This window comes from Falco naumanni, chromosome 3 (genome assembly GCF_017639655.2).
Source record: "Falco naumanni isolate bFalNau1 chromosome 3, bFalNau1.pat, whole genome shotgun sequence".
Taxonomy (NCBI): domain Eukaryota; kingdom Metazoa; phylum Chordata; class Aves; order Falconiformes; family Falconidae; genus Falco; species Falco naumanni.
In genome coordinates, this window is record NC_054056.1 from 94,476,801 (window position 1) to 94,497,219 (window position 20,419).

General features: G+C 49.1%; 1 protein-coding gene across 1 annotated transcript; it reads left to right on the forward strand.

Annotated features, from left to right (window-relative positions):
* Positions 1-10,598: 10,598 nt before the first annotated feature.
* On the forward strand, positions 10,599-13,419 carry ODF1 (outer dense fiber of sperm tails 1). The gene is made up of 2 exons (XM_040586683.1): positions 10,599-10,840; positions 13,056-13,419. Exons 1-2 carry the CDS (start codon positions 10,599-10,601, stop codon positions 13,417-13,419), a joined length of 606 nt encoding a protein of 201 aa, XP_040442617.1.
* Positions 13,420-20,419: the final 7,000 nt, after the last annotated feature.

Consider the following 20,419-nt stretch of genomic DNA (forward strand, 5'->3'; position numbering starts at 1 on the left):
AACTGGAGAAAAAAGGCAAAATTAGGGTTGGAGTTTTCTTGTCATCACCAGAGCCCATGCCTTTTTCCATTCGTGCAGAGACAAGCTGTCACAGAAATGATGGGAGGCTGGTGGTGAGAACTGACTGCCAGAGAAGGACATCATTTGTAGTCCAGAGTGTCCAGATGATGTTGGTGAGTGGTACAGATTTATTTGGTAACTCATCTCTCATTAAAACTGACAGATTTTTTTCTTCCTAGCAGGATGGATGAGAGTGGAAATATTTCACATAGTCACTGATTTCACTGACATATGACAATTAAGAAGCACTTTAAATCTTTTTCAATTTTATATGAATCCCATAAAATAATAAAACACCAGCATCTAAACAAAGATCTTCAATAAACTTGGTTTTGAGATTTCTGTTACGTTCCAGTTTGGAATGAAAGGAAACTGAAATAACCAGCTTTCCCAGGGAAGTGTGACTTCTGAGATTTGCACAGCTCTAAGCATCCTTGCATAAGCCTTAAGGAGCCCAGTGATCCCTGCTGAGAGGCAAGGCTCCTCCTGTGCTCAGGGATGCTGCAGCTGGTCCAGCACACCTGCCACAGAGGGAATTCTCATTCATATCCTATCAGATGCTCAGGGTCGTCTCCCAGGTGGCAGCACCAATTGCCAACAGCACATTTTGGGGAGGTACTTTCTTAAGTATGTGGATGGAAATGGAGAGGTCTTCACCAGTTTTCAGGTAACCTGGGCACATCCCTGATGAGTGGGTAGGCCTTGCCTTCATCCTGCAGAGGAGCAAACAAAAGGTGGCCTTGGCACATACAAACTATTTTCTGTTGAAGTGAACACGGGTGTTGGAGAAATAAAGGTCCCCGTTAAGAAGAGTTCTCTCTTACATGGCATTAGCACATTGATTTCTACTCCTGCAGCAAAGCTGAGTTTCATTTACAGAGGACTGTCCTGAACAGAAGCAGATGCCAGACTATTAGCTAACAACATAAAGTGCCCTTTTTTATAGCAAATAACATTTTGTTCTTTATTTACATTTAGGTAGACAAGATATCTAAAATGGAAGAACGAGACCCAGCAAATACACTTTGTGCTGAACTGTGCAGGCACAGACGGCTCTTAGCACTTGTTTTTAGATGGGAGTTTATACCCCCGAGGTGAGTTGTGCGCTCCTGGGCAATACCCACCTCTCTCAGTCGTTCACCTGAGAGCTGGAAAGCACTGACAGCAACCATCTTCAGCTGCTCCACAATTTACATCTCTTCTGGGTGCCAGACTCACCCATTTGCTGAGCTGTTTGAACTAAATGGGAGTAGTAGGAATGCAGTAATGTTGGCTGAAAACAAAAGCTGAAGCAAGGGCATTTTCAGAGCAGCTTTAGGGCCTGAAGACTACTGCAGTCCTCCTGTTTGGGCTACGGAAGGGTGATGTGGGTACCTGGAAATGACTCTGTGACAGAGAGAAGACATTCCAATTTATCAGCAGGCTGCTCTCTTTAAGCATTGCAGCAGCTTTCAGGTATTACCTTTGGGAAGAGTAGACTGGCTTGATGGTGGGAGAGAGGAGCTCTTCCATAGCATCACCCCCTCGGAATCTGCGTGATGGCAAGCAGCTGTGGCAAGTGTGTCTTCCGAGTGCTCTGCACCGCCCCATCAGTGCAGGAGCACGGGCAGGGGCGGCACTGCCAGGCTATTGCAGTTGTCGTCGCACGAGAGGAGCAGCGAGCAGGCAGAAAGCCAGAGCTGGTGGGGAGACGCTGGGACATTTTGGGGTCAGAAGAGGCTCTAGAAAGCACAAGCTTAGTGAGTGAGCATGACTGACATGCCGTGACAAGTACACCATGGGCTATTGCTCTCCAAGGTGTAGTGCTGCGGGGTGTGTCAGTCAAGATCCTGTGTACACATGGGATAAAGCATCTTTAGCAACTATGCTGGATACCATGGTGCCTTGAAACATGCTGGGGAAAGATCTGTCACTGCTTTAATTGTATTAAAACATGCAGAGCTGGAGTGAATAATACCATGAGCAGGCCAGTAATTAATTAACTGGTTTGCTGTACAAGGGAAGGGTAACACTAATTTTCTTCCATCTGGCCTGTGTAGACCAGACCTTGTTAGGAAGAAGAACATTTATTCATTTTGGTGTAAGACAGCATGGCCCTGCTCTCGGGTCCTTGCTGCTATGTGCCAGTGGGAGAGCAGAAGTGGAAGAGAGCCTGGGATGTTGTGGGAAGCATTATCTGAAAGGAAGACAACTTAGGACAGCACTAGGAAAACAAGGAAAAGAAAGCTCTTTTAAAGTTGACAAAGCATCAGTGTGTCTGAGCAGCAGAGTGAGAAGCGAGTCAGTGTAGAATATTCAACGAATCATTTAAAATTGAATCGAGGGAACTCAGCTGCTCCATTATGAGTTTCAAGCGGAGAAAGAATTCCTTGAGGAAAGACGTAAAAAGCAGGTTTTGATGTAACATGAATATTTTTCCCATGAAGGTTAAAGAGAGTTAAATAAGTTGGTGAAACCAAGAAGATATCAAAGGATTGTCTCATTTACATAAACAGGGTGCTGAGAATCCAGAAATACCATCCCAAGGAGTTAATTCTACAGGTTGGTATGGGAAGTCAGTGCCACTCCAGAGAGCAGGAGGCTGAGCTGGATCCTGACACCCTGGGTCTGCCCCAAACCTTTCGGCAATACTTGGCTGGACACATAGGTGCGTAGTTACATGGCTAATTAATTCTGTTCCATATGGAAATTAGGAGAGGGGAAAATGATCGTTATTATCCATTTGAGAACATGGTTACCTGATTTCAGTGTGTGCCTGCAGTGCTCTGTATGAAATTGCACTCTCAGTCAAACGTCTGTCTTTCTGTACCAAAGTTAGTCCAGACTGCGCTTAAAGTAATATCCTTATACCACACTTAATGACGTGGTGGGGGTGTTAAAAGATTCTAGCTGATAACTGTAAATCAGTATGTCAGACACTGACAAAACCTGCTAGGTCTGAAAATATATTGGCCAAACTCTGAACGGATCAATACTTGCTGTACTCGGTCTGTTCTTGCTCAAAAGCAACCAAAAGAGGCTTTGAAAGAACAAGCTAATTCCAGGCATTCTGTTTGGAGGGGCAGGGAAGGCAGCAATGCTTCCAGCCCTTAGGGTTAGATTTTGGGGGTTGGGGTTTTAGGTTTGTGGGTTTTTTGCAGGTTTCGTTTGGAGTATCTTAAAGTCCCCCTCCATAATCTCCCCTGACAAGGTAGACTCTGAGTGGAGGTGTCCCTGGCTCTGTGCTGAGGACAGGGAGGGGCAGTGACCCCTGGCAGTAAGCGGTGGCCTGAAGGACTTCTTCCAGTTGCCATCCCTCCACTCTGGTTTTCAATGTAAAAGAAAAGTTCTGAGCTTCACGGGTGTCAGGAAGCTCTTCCACAGCCAGGAATGCTCAAGGGCTCAGAAGCAACAAGCCAAAGAACTTAGGCTGGTTTTGACTTCACCGTGTTGGAATGTTGTTGCCTTTAAGGTCACTGTGGGAGTGAGTTCAGGACAATGTGACAAGGGCCAGATCAGAGATGGATGCTGTGGTATATGCACTCCTTCCTCCTCCTCCTCCCATCGGGTTAGATCTGACTGTGCAAGGTCCCTAGGAGTGCAGCAAACTCGAAGCAGGAGGATGTCCTGTTCCGCTGATAAGAAAAGACAACTTCATAACAGCATTTGCAAGTTAAGTTTGATCGTGGACTCACTTCCTTGACAGCCCCAAATATGTTTGATTGCCTGATCTTAGAAGAAGTCAAAATTCACCTTGACTTCACTGGGCAGGGACTTGATTAAGCTGAAGCTTGCATCACACCACAGCGGTTTTACCCTGGTAAATCCTCATGTCCCAGTAACACGCAGCATCCACATGTCAGCGTGTTGGCAGCAACTCACACATTGCATTTACAGCACCGGGTGACTTGCAGTGAAGGAGCAATGCTAAAACCCCTCTTTGCTAGGTGGGTTGCTGAGACTACCCCACCAGCAGCCAGAGTAAGACACCGAGGGGCAGAAGTCCTTCCTTCCCCTCGGGAAATGGAGCTGAGCTGGTTCTTGAGATGACAGGCAGCACACCTTCAAGGTAGAGTTGACCTGTGCTCAAAGCAATTCCCATCCATCCACCTACCTTCTTGGCCATTTTTGGTGCCCCTTTCAAGTGGAGCCAGCCAGGCAGACCCACATAAACCTGGGTGCCACTTCCCCGTGCCTGAGAAGTCACTAGCTCCGCAACGGTGATGTCAGCCAAGTCACCTGCACGTGGTTACTCCTCCAAGGCCTGCCTGTAATTACCCCCCCATGCCCAGAAGGGCAGGCAAGTTCTCCCACAGCTCGAAGGAAATAATTACAGAGCAGCTCACCTTCCTGCAGCACAGAGCTCTTCCTGATACATCCCAGAGGCACCAGCAGCATTACTCATGGTGGGTGACGTTTCCCAGCGTGATTCTCACACCCTAGCTCCACCATCCCGCCTGCTCCCATCTGGAGCTGGTCAAGCCCAGGACAGCACGTCGGTGCTGGGGAGGAAGGGGAGGAGTGGACCTGGCTCTGGCTGTGGGAAGCAGCCCATCAAGAAATGCCTGTTTAGCACAAGGCAGACTAGCTTGCCTCAGGAGTGAGCTGCTTCTGTAGATTAAATGGCTCCTTGTGAGTCAGGAGCCCAACCCTTTATTGCAGAGTTGCATATTTTCAGAAATGGCTGAAAAAGTAGCAGGCATTTTGGAGAAGCTGTTTCATGCTGGTGTGGCCCCACTTCCCATTTACTCGGCTGGTTCCTGTGCCACCTCCACAGCTCACTAGCTCCGTACACAGAGCAGCTGGAGGTGGTCCAGCGTGGTGCTGACCTGGATGAAGTGATCTCCCACCCTGATCCTCCCCTGATAAGGGAGTGAAAGGCTAAGGCTGGTGATCTCTCATGCCAGCTTTGCTCAAGAGATGCCTTCTTAGCAGCTCCACCCAAAATACTCTTCATTCTCTTAAACTGGAGATGCCTTGAGTCGCCCTCGTTGCCCTGCAGGAACAGATGCAGGTCTCTGGTGGAGACCCAGCAGCCTCAGAAAGTCTCTTTACCTGTTTATGTCGATACCTTAAGGCACAGTACCTGCCTCCAGGGGGCTGACCTCACATCCATGCCAGTTGTCCTTGTCTGGTGATACGTGGTAGCACACAGCTGAGGTGCTGCCCTCACTCCAGCCCATGGGTAGGCAGGAAGAAACTGGGGAGAGAGACCTTCATCCCTCACCTGCCTCTAATCCTGCTCTGTGGAAAGAGGTGAACCCCCTCCCCGTGATGGAGTCTGTGGCTACCACCTCTCTCAAAAAGCACCATGCAGGTGCTTCTTGTTTGAGTAGTCAAGCACAACAAACACTGTGGTGAGTGGAGTAGCCTCTAGCCTGCTGTCACCCCAGAGGCTCATGGAAGAGGCTCATGCCCGCTCAATGACAAGCCCAGCACATGGGCTTGGCAGGCTTTTTGGGGCGGGGGGTGTTGGAGTTTGACTGACTAATGAATTGTTTAAGGTACCCTTAGGTGTCTCACCGGTCGCCTACTCATGGTGACGCTGCAGAATATGCCAGCTACAGTGTGATCTTTTCAGAGAGAAGCAAGACCATGAGAGAAGGCTGGGAGAAAAGGCAGAGAGAAGGTAGAGGGAGGCAAGACCCACATTCTGGATGGTTTGGAGTGTTTAGCAAAAACCTACAGGTAGTTTATGGGTCACCTACACACTTCTCTCCAGCCTATTGAGGTACGTCAAGCCAGGGCTCAGAAGGACTCGCTAGTATCTCCATTTGTCACAGGGTCCCAGACTGTTGATTTGGCATCTCTAAGGAAAAAACTTGCTCCATCCAGTCTGCTGCTGTTGTGGTATCAATATCAAGTCACACATTTCCCCCCCAAAAGAGTGGCTGGTCGTAAACCTTATCTTTATGGTTTACCCACCTGGGCAGGTTGCTCACATCCCAACCTGTCCCCCCTTTCTCTTACTGTACTAGGAGCAGGTGACATCAGTAATTCAGGGATTTTTTACTGCTAACATTTGCTGGGTTGTATGTACCAGGTTGAGGTGGGACCTGACTCCTTTGAACCAATGAGGCTGTGGGGTTTTCTGTAACACCAGCACTCAAGGGGAGTGAAAGACTGGAAAGGGATACCAGGCAACCCATCCGCTGCCATCATTTGCCAGGAAAGATCAGTCTTTCTCCTCTGAATGCTTTTGAGGTCCCTTTCCTGAAAATGACAGCCACAGACAGTAAACTCTATGGGGACAGTACTGGAAACGATCATGTAGGACTGAGAATGCTGAAACTACATTTATAATACTTGGCTGCTGTCATCTGCGGGCAGTGGTAAATGCTAGAAAGAGGTAGCAGCCGCCTTCCAAAAGTGTTTTCAAGCGCGTATGATCAAGGGAGACGCTTGTCACAGGCAAAGCAAGTGCACACTTCTGCTCAACCCCGAGGAAGTCACAGTAAGGATTATCACCATGTAGATCTTTATAGCAAGACCATAAAGCATACAGTGAAAAATAACTATTGTTTTCTAGTCTAGCCGCCATCCATCCCTTACAAGTGCAAAGTGAATGATTTGCCTGGGGAAGACCGAAGACTTAAAGTGTGGGGGTTTTACCTAAAAACAGCATTAGAAGCATGAAAAAAGCACAATGCCAGCATAAAATTCTTGCTTAGCTGCGGCAGTAAAGGGAAACAAGGCTACAAATTGCTTTTAAAGCCATGTATTTCCTTTTGGTTTAAAAAACTACAGCCTGGTTTTCAGAGCATTAAAAAAATGCCCTGCCTGCACATAGGTTTTTATTATTTTTAAACACTGATTGCAAATATAAGTGCAGATATGCAGCTGGTGTGACAGTGCCCTTGGGAATGAGCAGCTCCACATGCAAGTGTTACGGGAAGTCTCTGTAAACCCAGTGTTGCTACCCCTGGGTTGATTCCACAGAGGGCACTTGCTGGCACGGTGCTTTATCCTACCGCAGGATTCCCTGGCAGGTTTCAGGACACAGTAAGACAAGGAAAAGCACGCGCTGTTCCCAAAGCAGGGTCACCACGTGCCAGGAGTGGTGCCGCACGCTGCGCATCAGCCTGTGCTGGTGGGATGGGACAGGGGGCAGAGGGGCAGAGCAGCAGAGCAGCAAATCGCTGCTTGGCTGATTAATATCCACAGGCACCTACTTATCCAAGTGGAATGTGGGGTGATGCCTTCTGATTTTATTTTGGATGCAGGTCCCTCTGGTCGGTGCTCAGGGTAGTAGGCCATGCTGTTGCTCTCCAGGTCTGGGAACAAACTCCCTGTGTGATCATGCCTGGGGGAAAAGCTCACATCCCCTGGCGTAAAGATGCATCCCAAAGGATGAAGCATCCTGTGAGCACCCCTGCCTGCAAAGCCTCCCCGCTCTCCGGGGAGGCACATGGTGAATCCCCAAACCCCCTGATTTCATGCACCAGGGAGGTTTAACTTCAAATTGTTTTCAACCCGTTACTTTTCCTGTGGAAATTTTATTTTGACACACGTCCTAGTGTTCAGCATCTTTGCTGCATAACGGCTCCTGTGGTCCATACGCCCAGGGCTCTGACAGGGAGATTTAGCTCAATGCTCTGTTTGAGCCGTCTGCTCCAGATCTTGTCTCTTCGGATGGGACTTTGCAAACAAAACTTCCTCTGTGAAATAAAGGATTCAGACTCTCACCATGCAAGAGAGACCTCCTGAAAGACTCTTTCATGTGGAACCAAAGAGACTAGAAAGTGTCAGAGTTTTAAAGACAAAATACTGCTGTCAGAAAGGTATACAGACTTCATACAGGAGGGACCCTTCACGTGTTGACAGCCTTTGAATTCAGCTTTTAAATAAAAAATTTGTCTTCATACTGAAAAAGTGATGCCTTTTATGAGTAAGAAAGCAGCCTTTTTTTTTTTTTTTTTTTGTCATGAAACTACCATTCAATAAAAAATAAGCTGGCTGCTTTGATTTATTTGAAAAGCTAAACTCATATCTCACCTTGGGAAAACAACACATCACCCAGCTCACCAGTCTGCAGATGCCTGAGAGACCAGGGTGTTGGTGCTGCCGAGGCTGGAATTAGCTTTTGTGTCACAGGCCAGTCTGCAGGAATGCGGTTTGTGTCTTGGGCTACAGCACTTAGCAGAGATGATGGGACAGAAGCTGATGGTGGGTATTGCTGCTGGGAATTGGGATATTTGTAAGTATGTATTAGGCATTTGACTTTTAACAAAGGTTTTTCGTTGCTAGTATGTGTAAATGTAATTTGTTATGTAAAGTTATCTGCATGTGTTAATTTATTCTTGCATGTAACATACCAATGTTTGAGTGTAAGCGGTATCCAACAGGAAGCCTCACGTGGTCTTGTGCAACCTGGGATGTCACCTGTTTCCCTTTGTGGTCCTTGGGGTCCCCTTTTGCACCCCCTGCTTAGCCGCCGGCAGGTCCGGCTCCCTCCAGGCAGGCATCCCTGCGGGAACAGCCCCTGGCGCCAGCTTGGCTTTACCTCCCTTGATGCTTCAGGGGATATTTTCTTGTCTTGGACTACTTGGGCTTTTGGATACGGAGAATAATTGTGGAAGGCATTTCCTCCATGGGAAGGTGCCAGCAGGGTGGAGCAGCTCCCGGGTTCCCAAGGGGTCTTCTCCTGCTCTCTTAAATGCACAGGGACTACTCATTCTCACTGGTACTTGATCCACTGCAAGCCTTAAAGACCAGATTTCCCCCAAATACAAAGCACTCCCCACTCCTGTAGTCTTCTCTTAGTTTTTCTGGCAGTCCTAAACCCAGGAGATTTTGGTGCCAACGCTGCCTGCGATTAAAGTACACCACAAGCACCTTTCAGGGAGCCAGGCAAATCCCTCCATGCCATGAGCATCACTAACACTGAAACCTATGCATGTCATCCTCAAGAAAAACTGATACAACAGCCTGACAGGACACGATGGCGTCAGGAGTCCTCAAAACAGGAGCTGATGACTCGAGCACCCCTGCCCAAGCTCACTGAGCAAGCAAGCAACAGATCCCAGCAGACAAAGGATCTGCAAAGGTAAAGCTGTCAGCTCAGATAAGTGCTTGCAGCGGTGCCCTGTGTACGGCACGTGCCCTGTGTCCTCTGTAAAATAATTGCAGGATGCAGCATCCTTTTTGCTGTCTTCCATCATCTGAAATCCTCATGTTGTCTATTCCTGCCAAGGCAGCACCTTGTTCTGATGCATGAGCAAGAGAAAGCTGTGGAGTAACATCTGTAAGGTGGGGAGCAAAGACCTGGGTCTGCTTTTCTTAGTGTCTTGTTTGCTTAACATGGTGTGAGAGCAGGGACATAAATATTTTTGAATGTGCATGTTCTGAAAATGTTCCCAGAAGTACCTTAACTGCAGCTGATGGGATGCAAAGAGAACTTTCCATTTCTGGACATCTTTAACCATTTGCTGTGTCTTTCCCATAAAAAAATAAAAAAAAAAAAAAGTAACAAGCACAGGGAGAAGTTCCTGATGGGGACAGCAGGTTTGAATTCACATCTGAAACTTGTTGCCACTGGAGAAAACCCTGTGAGAAGAGAGCCAGCAGGATGGGGAGGCAGGGTGCTCTGCCAGGGAGAAGTTGTGCAGGAGCTGTGGTGAGCACCTTGCCTTTCCCTGGCACTCACTGGGGGAACTGGGGGTGCTCCCTGGGGTGCCAGCACCCCGCAGACCATCCTGATGTGTATTCGGGCCAAGGCTTCTGGTCACCTTTGCCTGACACCGTGGCAGTCCGTGCTGGGCATCAGCCAACAACGTGTGTGGGCATCGCACATCCAACACCTCATGCAAAGCACTTGCAGGAAGAGGGAAAATGTAAAGAGCAACTGTAGGTCTCCTTGATTTACATCTTTTCTTCGAGGCTGTGGTGAACAGCAGCAAAGGCAGTGAGGAGGGGGAAGGCTGCAGAGGGCTGTGGTTTGCAGCAGGTTGCCAGCAGCCCCCTGCTGGGTCTATGTTTCCCTTCTCCCAAGGCAGTGGTGGTCAGGCCCTGGGAATGGGAAACCCCACGAGTTTCAAGAGGAGACCAAGCTTGAAAACCTGAGTGGAGACGTGGGCTTTATTGATGGGGATTTCTGCCTGGGGGCGGGGAGGGGTGGCTTGCATTCCCTCTGTGCTGCTGTGCCGGGGCAGGAGAGCAGGGGACGGTGTGAGCAGCCATGCTGAAGGAGTGTTGTGCTTGAAACTGCACCCAGGTCATGCTCCTGATGGCCCATGGCTCCACCGCCCGCCCATTGCACACATACCATACCCCCCATGCCCCAAGCCCCCCGGCGTGCGCCCCTGCCACAGGCTGCCCTGGTCCCTGGGTGGGAGCTGCAGCTGTGCACAGACCTGGGCTGCGCTTCCCATGGCGACTGGAGCTGTGACGTGTCAGCAGACCCATGATGTCACAAGGTGCCAGCTGGAAGGCTGCAAGGGCACCTGCGGCTCTGCTCACACACTCGCCTCCAGACAAAACTCTCAAGGCAGTTTCCCCCTCCCCCCCCTGCCACAAGCACGGGCTGCCAGGGACGCTCCTGCCCTGATGCGCTTTGCTATATGAAGATGTCGCACAATTGCCTTTTGGAAAAGGTCAAGCAGGATTTGAGGCATGTGGAGAGAGAGATAAAGAGGCAGATGGAGCTGCTGGGGCAGTACCTGCAGCAGCTCCACATGTTGCTCCCTGTGCCCTCCCCATGCAGCTCGGCCCTGTGCTCCTGCTGCTCGGGCCAGCGCGATCCTCGCCCCTGGGAGAGAGGGTCCCTCACAGCAAGGCTGGACATGGAGCGAGAACTGAGCAGGTAACAGATATTTGCCTGCTTTCTACGGGCATCGGCACCCTTTAAGGCAGGATGGAGGGAGGGTTAGCATCGGCATCAGGAGCAAAAGCGGAAGCGGAGAAGCAGGAAAGGAGACAAATAGCCGTTTCTGGAGAAATGAGTTGAAAGGGGAATGGGAAGGCACGGCTTGTGCAGCCAGGCAGCCCGAGAGGAGCCATGCAGGCAGCTCCTGTGCCAGAAAGGGTTTGGGCCATGGCATTGTGATACTAACTATCTCACAAATTGTGTCTACAGTAAAGTACGCAACTAGATCCAAAGCTGTTCAGCTGTGGAACAAAGTCCATATTCAACATCAATTCAGTTTAAGTCTGGTAAACACGTACTTGCCTTCATCAGTAGCCAAAATGTTCCTGTATGCAGCTGGGTGCAGCACCGATGCACCACAGACATGTGTCCATACTTTCATACCTTATACAGTAGGAGGAACAGGCGTCAGGATTCCTACATCTCTATTTTGACCACTGGTGTGATGATTTTATTTTGTTCATGGAGTTCAGGTTGGACTCTAGTTGACACAAACCCCAAAGGTAGCCCCTACAGGAAGGGAGCTGTTGAATGGTAAAATCTTAACATTAAGGCACAGCCAAATGCTGAGAGACCCCAAGGGCTAAGAAGTCCCTTGGCCATCAGCAGCGGTGGGAGTCTTTTGCGGCATTTGAGGCATTGGTATTTTCACCCCAAACTCAAGATTCTGTTTGAGTTCTCTTGTGTTGCGCCTGGAGATGATGAGATCTTCACCCTGGCAACTGTGACGCTTTCATTACCCACAGAGCAGCAAGTACCATCACACAGCTTGCCACGTCTGTGTCACCTGCTGCGTGCAGCAGCGTTAGAGGGGAAAGGAAAACAAGCTTGACCCCCGACTTAATTTTACACTGACTTCAACAAAACCAAAAGTTGCTGTGAGGTTACTTTAAACTTACCCAGCGGCTGCAGCTCATGCAGGGCTGCTGAGCAGTGAATTTCAGATCCCAGGTGTTACAGGACTGGTGTCTGTGTCCAGATTTTCACCAGCACATCGGGATCCAGAGCTGGGCAGGCACAGCATCCACTTGCAGAATCATTGCACAACAAAATCCCAGTGAAGAAATGGAAATTCGGTCTCAATGGAAGCTGGGGGTCTCAGGATGGGCCATGGGATGCCAAGGCATGCTCTCTCTGAGTGCCAGGCTCCCCAGCACTGCCACACTCGGGACAACTTACTGGTTGGAACACAAGTCCATGTCACTGCCATCTGAAACCACAGCAGGATTTCAGCCCATCACAGGGGGAAATTCAGGCACCCCCTTCCCACAGAAAACACTGGGAAGGATCAGCTTTCATAAGAACATTTATTCTCCTCCAACCAGCAATGTGAAAAAAGGCTAAAGGGGCAGGTAGAAGAGCCAGCTCACACAGACAACGCACTCCAAAACCACCACACCAGGTTGAATCATTGCGAGCTTTAAGTAGAATTGCCGGGATGGGTGTACCTTGCTAACGAACCACTCACCACTCATTAGGGATTTCTCACCTTTGTGGTCATGCCCGTTCCCTCATTGCTTGCCCTATTTCCTTTCCCATCATACCCATCATCTCTTTGATTTGGTGCCTTGTGCCCAGTTTAACTGTTTTAACTGAGGTGACCCTTCCATTGCCTGCTTTACAAATCGTCTGAATAAAAGCCAACCTTCTGGGTGAGTAGGGTCACTGTTTGACAGAATCAGAAACCATTTTAATGGCTCAGGGAGGCTCCAGTCCACCTCTGCAGGAACTTTTTAGATTTTTTTGCCAGATGTGTCTCCTATCCACCGATTGCTTTAAACAAAACTCCTAACTGGAAAATGTGATGTATTGTAACTATCCATTTAGAATGCAGGGCAAGGTGTAAGATGGACACACACGGCTTTGTGGGCATATGTACATGTGGAAGAGGAGTGCTGGCTTCTCTGTAGTTAGGTGAAAGAACTTTTCAGCTCCATGATTAGCCCATCTCAAGAGGGGACACTGAAATAGTCCTGGCTACTGTGGTGTGCAGGTGGGAGCTCCTTCTGATGGTGCAGACACCACCTCAAGTGCTGTGCATCAGCATGGAGATGGATCCAATAGTTTCCTATATACTTCTCTTGTCCTTAAGATGGTCCACCCATTCATCTGTGAGTTGGACTGAAAGACTGTCATCTGATTTTTATTCCAGAATGCGAAGAAGTCTTAACGGGATGTCAAACTCTTCCCATGATCACAAGTTTTTGGCTTTGATGGATGTGAAGGATTTTGACCCCAAGGAAGTCACTGTAACAGTGAGAGATGGGAAGGTGAAGGTGTTAGCGGAGCACAAGGAGGAACGCACCACTGCAAGAGCAAAGGAGTATAACTACAGAAGCATCACAAAGGAAATCAGCCTGCCGCCAGGGGTGAGGGAGGACGAGGTAACCTACTCACTGGGACCCAATGGCACTGTGAAGATCGCAGCGGCACACAGGCGCTGCCCTTATCTCCTGAGCTGCAGCAGTCAGGCACAGTCATTCCTCTGCTGCATCCCTCCTACCCGTCCGCTTTAGGTCTGTCCCACTAACGGTGTGCCAGCAGGTTCTTCAGGCCTCTTCTGAAATGAAAGACAGCACTCTGAGCAGATGTGTGTGAGCCTCATTTCGAAGGGGTTCGGTGGGCAAAAAGGGGGATGCCAGCAGGAAAATGCAAAGCTGGTTTGGGGCATACTTGGCTTGGTCGCTTGCTGGGTACCAAAGGCACAGCTGGAGGCCACGTGGTTCAGGGTGGCTGTCACTGTGGTGTACGGTATCGTGGATTTTTGAGCCTGGAAGGTACCACTTAAAATCAGGCACATTTCTGTAAAGGAACTTCTCTCAGTCCCGCCACTTCTATTTGAGCTGTAGGATATTTCTGGGAAGAAAACCTTGATAATAAACACCTCCAGGGGAGGAGCCTCCTCCCAAAAAAAAACAAGCTGTGCCATTTGTCCCTTTGGTTTGGCTCTTGCAAAGGCTGCCCAGCTGAGGTCGAAGGACAGAGATGTTTGGACTAATGCAGCAGGCTTACCAGCTGAGGAGAGAATGACTAAAACATTTCCTGCTATAGGAATCAATAGCTCCAAATGAATAAGAAAACTTTTCTCAGTTGGAAGAGGAGAATTGTCAATATAATTTCTTCCAAGTAATATTATAGAAAAATTTAAGGTCCAGAGTGGGACCTCACGTAGCCACAGCCCTTGCTCTCCCTGAGCACAGGTATCAGCAGGATGGGGGTGGCACCAAGGGACAAGGAACAGCCTTGCAGGGGGATTGCATTTGCTGCCCTGGCCTCAGCGCTTGGGCATGCACTCCTGCAGGAAGCAGCATTTGCTTTGACTGCAGAAGGGCACATAAAAAGACAATATGCCCGATGCCTGCTTTTGCAAGCTGCCTGTGCCAGCCGTCTCTCCAGCAAGCACTGCATGGTTGAGGCTTCGTGAGCCCCTGGGGCTGGAGGGAGGAAGGTTGCCCCCTCCTTTTTGCAGTGCACTCCCCCACAGCAGATTTTTCTGGTGGGGAACCTCATGCTTTAGGTTGAGCTGGCACAGAAAAAAACCTCCAACATTAACTAATCTGTCAGGTGAGAGGGTGGATGGTCTGCGGGCTGGTGTCGCGCAGGTGTGCTGCCCACTTGAAGCCCCTCAGAGTGGGGTGTCGTCCCCTGCCATTAGCCTGGCTGAGAAACAGTTGTTTGCTGTCAAACGGGGGGACGTGGCTCCCATGGGACCCCCACACTGCTGGGGCAACACACCTCCAGCAGCCAAGGGGTCCCGGGTGCCAAGGGCTCCCACCCTCTACTGCAGCAGGGATATTACCCTGGAAACACACCTGAAGGGAACAAAGCCAGTCCTTTATTTTCAGCCTGCAAACAGCCAGCCTTACTTTTGTGTGAAGGTGGTGAATCAGAGGGGATGGGTTACAAAGCATTGAGTCAATGGCTGGGAGCGCCATGGCTGGGGGAGACCCCCAGCTCTGCTGCCCCCTGCTTCTCCCGGCTGGAGACATACTCCAGCAAGGAGCAAAGCCATCCCTGCTCATGCATTCAAAAGGCTTAGAGCAGTCTTCTGCATCAATTTGATGCCATTTAGACCAGGCTGGCAAAGTCAGCAGCACCTCGGCCTCCTGTTGAGCGTAACACAGCCCCCTGGGGCAGCCCACTGCAAGCATCTCCCCAAAACCAGCACCACTGTAAAACCACTCCTGCAGTAAAATGTCCCAGCAAGATGTTGAGGATCAGTTTGACTTGACCGTAACCAGCTCGGTAATTTAACTTTGGTACAAGAAATGAGCTGCTTCTGGCATGTTTTCAGCATCCAGCTAACGCTTAAAAAATAGCTGATAATAAATTTTAAGCTTTATGGGCTTGACGTGTAGCTGGGTCAGTATAGAACCATACAACCATTGGGTGGTTTGGGTTGGAAGGAACTTCTAAAGGTCATCTAGTCCAACCCCTTGCCAGGTGCAGGGACATCTTTCACCAGACCAGGTTGCTCAGAGCCTCATCCAGCCTGGCCTGGAACACTGCCAGCGATGGGGCATCCACAGCTTCTCTGGGCAACCTGTGCCAGTGCCTCACCAACCTTGTCGTAAAAATTTTCATCCTTATGTCCATTCTAAATCTACCCTCTCACAGTTTAAAACCCCTTGTCCTGTCCGTACAGGCCTTGGTAAAAAGTCTCTCTCCATCTTTCTTATAGTCTCTTTTATATATGGAAAGGCTGCCCACGCACAGGTAGCCTGATTCTGCTGATATTGGTCGAGGACGTGTAGAAATAAACCACATCTCAACTAGGAGGCTGCAAGGGAGCCTCCCATGAGAGCAAGCACTGGGATGGGGACTGGGGATGCCACGGACCCCTGGGGAACACCATCTTCTTACAAAACAGCCCATAGAGTAGTAAAACCGGAGCCCCTTTGGGATGTAGTCTTGGCACTTTGTAACTATTTCTACAGAAGCTGTCTAAGCGTGCGGAAGAGAAAACACATTTCAACACCTCCCATTTACCCGTGACTTCAGACTTGCAGAATATACCGAGTCCCGCAGTGATCTCGGGGCTGGCTATGACTGCTCTTATCCTTATTGCTCATCCTTAACACATGCTCTTCACACTTTGTTCCTAAGTTAGGCTCCTAACACCAAATTACACTCCCGAGTAACAAGGCTATTGATGGATATGACTTCATTCCCAGATTTCAAGACCAGAAGGCACTGCCAGATCATCTGGCCTAATCTCACGTTGTCTTATATCACAAACAAACTGCCCGAAGCCCGACTTCCAGGAAGGTGCCTAGTCTTTATTTGAAGACTTCAGCAGACTCTCTGTATTTTGCTCCAGTTGGTTATTTTCTTATAATTAAATGTCATGCCTTGTTACTAACACAAGATTGTCTGGCATCATCAGTTCTCTTTTTATTTTTTCTCTCTGCCAGATGACAAAAGCCCTCAGAGGCTGACTTGGTAGTGATTCAGTAGCAGCTATGAACTGTTCCTACATTGTCAGCAAGTCCCTTTTCAATCTTGGAATTCTGAAGTTTCTCACTCGAAGACCCAATGTACAACTCTTTACTATTTTTAGCTTGTTCTTGCCCTCTCTTTCAAGTTTTCAGTGCCCTTGGAGAAGGTGGCCATTGGGACTGGCTGCAGTAATTCCTTCTCCCCCCCTCAATATGGTACTGAGGTAGAAACACAGCGTTGGGTCTTTTGTCATCTTCCCAAGATGAGGTTCTGCTGGCTGGCCATGCCACGCTCAGCCCCCCAACTTGCTGCAGGGTCCCCCTGTGGCCTCTCCTCCTTCTCCTCATGCTGCAGACACGGGGAGGCTGGCATGGCAGTCCAGGGGACATGAACAAACATTCACGGTGAAGTATGCTTCGGTTATTAAAGTACTATTTAGGAAAAACTGGGGTTTATTTTCCTTATGTTTGTATTTTTCCTTACAGGAATGAGCTACAAAGAGCCATTTTTTGCTAATGATTAGGACTCCTAGTGTTTACATTCAAAGAGGATTTGAAGGCTGAGGGGCACATCTTAGGGGGAATTCTGGAGAAAATTCCTAATTAATTTTATATCCTGTCAAATGCTAGTCTGGGCTGGTAGGAGCAACTTTAGGACCTTTTCTGTAATAGAAGCAAATCACTCAGATAGTCACTTAGCTTTGTGACTACCTACATGCTGCAAATACCTTGGGACATACCTGAACACGTTCTCAGAATCTGTACCTGCCACATAGTGCTTAACTGAGAGTTTGCTAAGTGAAAATACCTTTGGAAAACCACCATTAATGCAACACGCCACACCCACACATCAGCATCTCCCATAAAATAAATTCCTTTGCCACTAGGTGGCAGATATTTTATTTATTTATTTATTTATTTATTTATTTATTTGTTTGTTTATTTGTTTGTTTATTTATTTATTTTAAAATTTACCACTGTAACTTTTCTTAAAAGCAAACCCGATGAAGATGGTGTTACAAGGCTGGTATGAGGCTGGCACGCACTGCAGCTAGTATTTTTGTTTGCAATGCTAACAGCAAATGAGACGGGCAAGAGAGCGCTGTGGCTTGTGATGTTGGGCGTGCAGGAGACCTCGTGACAGACCACCACCATGTTAGGTCTCTGCACTGGATTACGTTGACCTTTGATCCTGCAGCTCTTCCCCCTGGAATACAGCTCCTGGATAAGGCAAGTTTCATTTGCTTCCTACCGCAGCTATTACCCCAATAGGGGCTTCCAGGAGTTAATGTATACTGCAGCACATTGTTGCAATCAATCATTTTAGGGGCTGATTTGGAGCATCCTCATGTAGCAGATACCCTCTCTGAATTTCCTGACATGAGGAAGGTGCCCCAGAGGGTGACTTGGCTCTGTAGTTAAAACTGTTAGCGCGTTCTTGAACTCTAGCCTTACTGGGCATTTATAAATAGCCAGAGCCCTAGGAATTTGTAACAGGAGGTCATATGAGGATGCTAGCTCCAGACCTCTCTTCAGTTACAGATTTCTATGGGTTTTCCTACAGCCAGGCAGTGCTCTTCAGGCTTAGTTTGTGTAGAAATGTTGTTTCTCTCCTAGTTATTGCAAAACTGGGGAGAGCAGTACCTTAGCGGGAAGGTGCAAAGCAGTTGGTCCCAGCTGTCACCTCGTGGCACCCCGGTGTGCTGCTGCTCCCAAGCACGGTCCTGCCCTGGCAGAGGGTGGCAGCCAGCATGGCAGAGCTGCTCCTGCAAAGGAGCAAATTATTGCCCGTTGCAGGGGCCAGCCCCATGCACACACCTCCGTTCCTCGTCCTCCGAGCAGCGGCACGGCAAGGATTTGGGACTGGTGCAGCTGCCTTCCACACGGGGTGAGAAACTTCATCCATCTGTTTTATTTGTGCTTAAAGTTATATTTAAACATTGTCCCTACTAAGCTGTTGGCACTCCAGACTCTTAGATAAACTTTCCAAGCCTGTTTTCTGTCGTCTCCCCTGGAGAAAGCACTAAGAGTTTAGAAGACAGAGCAGGACCCCTGGCTTCAAGCCTGCCTCTCTACCAAAGACTTGGTGGATTTCTTGTCATTCTGCACCCTGCACTTGTCACCTCATTAATAATCCTGCACTGAATTTAGGTTAGGAGTAAGCTGATCCTTCCAGCGTGACCATCGAGGAGCTGCCACCTCCACGTGCGAGCGTGGGCGCTGGCCCTTGCTCTTCCTCTTTCCCCCTGCAGGTCCCTTCCCTAGTCCCTTGAATAAAAGGTTATTTTTCCATCTCTGCCTGTCTTCTAACTCTCCCTATCATCCCGTTTGTCCTCCTCCACTTCAGCTACCATAGGTTGGACCTTTCTTTTGGCGAGTGATGTGTGAGGTTTTCTTCTCTTGAAAAATGGAGCCAAAATCCCAGTCTAGGTGAAAAAACGCTTGGCTGCCCCTGAGGTTATCTTCTTGCTTGCTCTATTATATGTAGGTAGTGTGAAATCGTACCCATGTAATTGTCCTTCTCAGTTTCAACATTAATTACAAATAATACGTGGTCTCTCAGCTCTTTGGCCCCTTGTGCTGGTCCCTAACTTGGGGCGTTGCATGTAGTCTTGAAAGGCCTGCAAGCAAGAATAATGCTATAATTAAAAAAACTGTAAACCATTAATTGAATTGCAGGGAGAATCATCATTCCCCGCACCTCACTAGAACAGATTTTAACTTGCCGGTAAAATAAAATGCAAACTCTTTTTATGTTTGTTTGTGGGTTGTTTTGGGGTTTTTTGCATAGCTTTGTGGATCCATGCCTGCATGTGCAGAAAAGCCTGCAAAAGGGAGAACTGCCAGGGCTCTGCCTCACGGTCACACGAGTGGATGTGGCACTTTAAAACATACGAAAAGAGAAAACAAAATCTGCCCCCCACTGAGGTCTGAGCCCCCAAGCCCAGGGGGGTCCTGGGTCTGGGCTGAGCTCAAGGGCTCGCAGCAGCTGGCACACATGGCCAGGTGGTGATGGTGCTCACCCCATCCCTTCGCATCTCCCCCTGCCCCAGGCTTGTCATCGGGGGGGTCACCAGCTGCCCCGTGCCCCATGTTTGTGGGGCATAGGGTTGTCTGCCTGCAGACACAGAGCCAGGAACACCACCCAAAGCATACAGACTGTGGCCTGATAAGCATTTTGAGGAGAATTTGAGCCAAAAGTTATGTCAATGGGGAGGCAGAGAGAGCAGGAGAGCTTGCCAGCATGCTCACAGCCCAGCGACGAGCAGCCTCACAGCAGGCAAAGTGCTGGAGCCCTGCGGGAGCCGGTGCTTTGGGCTGCCACTGGGACAGACCCCTGCCAGAGCCCAGCACTCACCAGCAGCGAGGGAAGGCTCTGTGCTCAGTGGGGGGACACAAGAGGGATGGAGAAGAGGGGGGACTGGGGCCAAGCAGGTGCACTGAAGATGCGAAAGCCTGAGCAGAGTCCTTGTCAAAGCATCTCCAAGGTGCTGCAGAGGCTGTTGCCTCCGGCTCCGGCCAGCAGCCGTGTCCCATGCTGAGCAGCAATTCCCACTGCTGTGTGTGTGCCTTGGCTTCTTCCTCTCTTTGGTTACCTGCTAGAAGTGTTTAAATATAAGGAGAACATACAGGATGCAGTAGAGGTGACAAGTGTGACAGATGTGAAGTTTGAGAGCAAGTTGGGAGTAAGGAGCACATGCAGATAAATCATTAAAATCAAAGAGCATCCTTTGGTGGAGAGGCAGCAGAAGAGAACAATTGAAAACAGCATGTTAAGTAGCAGGCAATAAAACCCGAACATAGCAGCTGCCAGTCGTGCAGCCTTGCTGAGGTTTTACTGACTGCAGAAAACAGTAAGGCTGCAGGACAATAAAAACGAGAGGGAATCAATAACAATGCCAGCACTTGGGGCCTACTCGTGGCAAGCCCTGATCACTTTATGTTCCCGGGACATCACCTGTGCACAGCAGAACTGCACCATTACTGTGAACACCTGCAAAGTTAATCCCCTTGGAGTAACGGAGAGATACTTATACCCCCAGGAGCGAGTGCCACCGCTCAGAGCCGGGCGCACGCT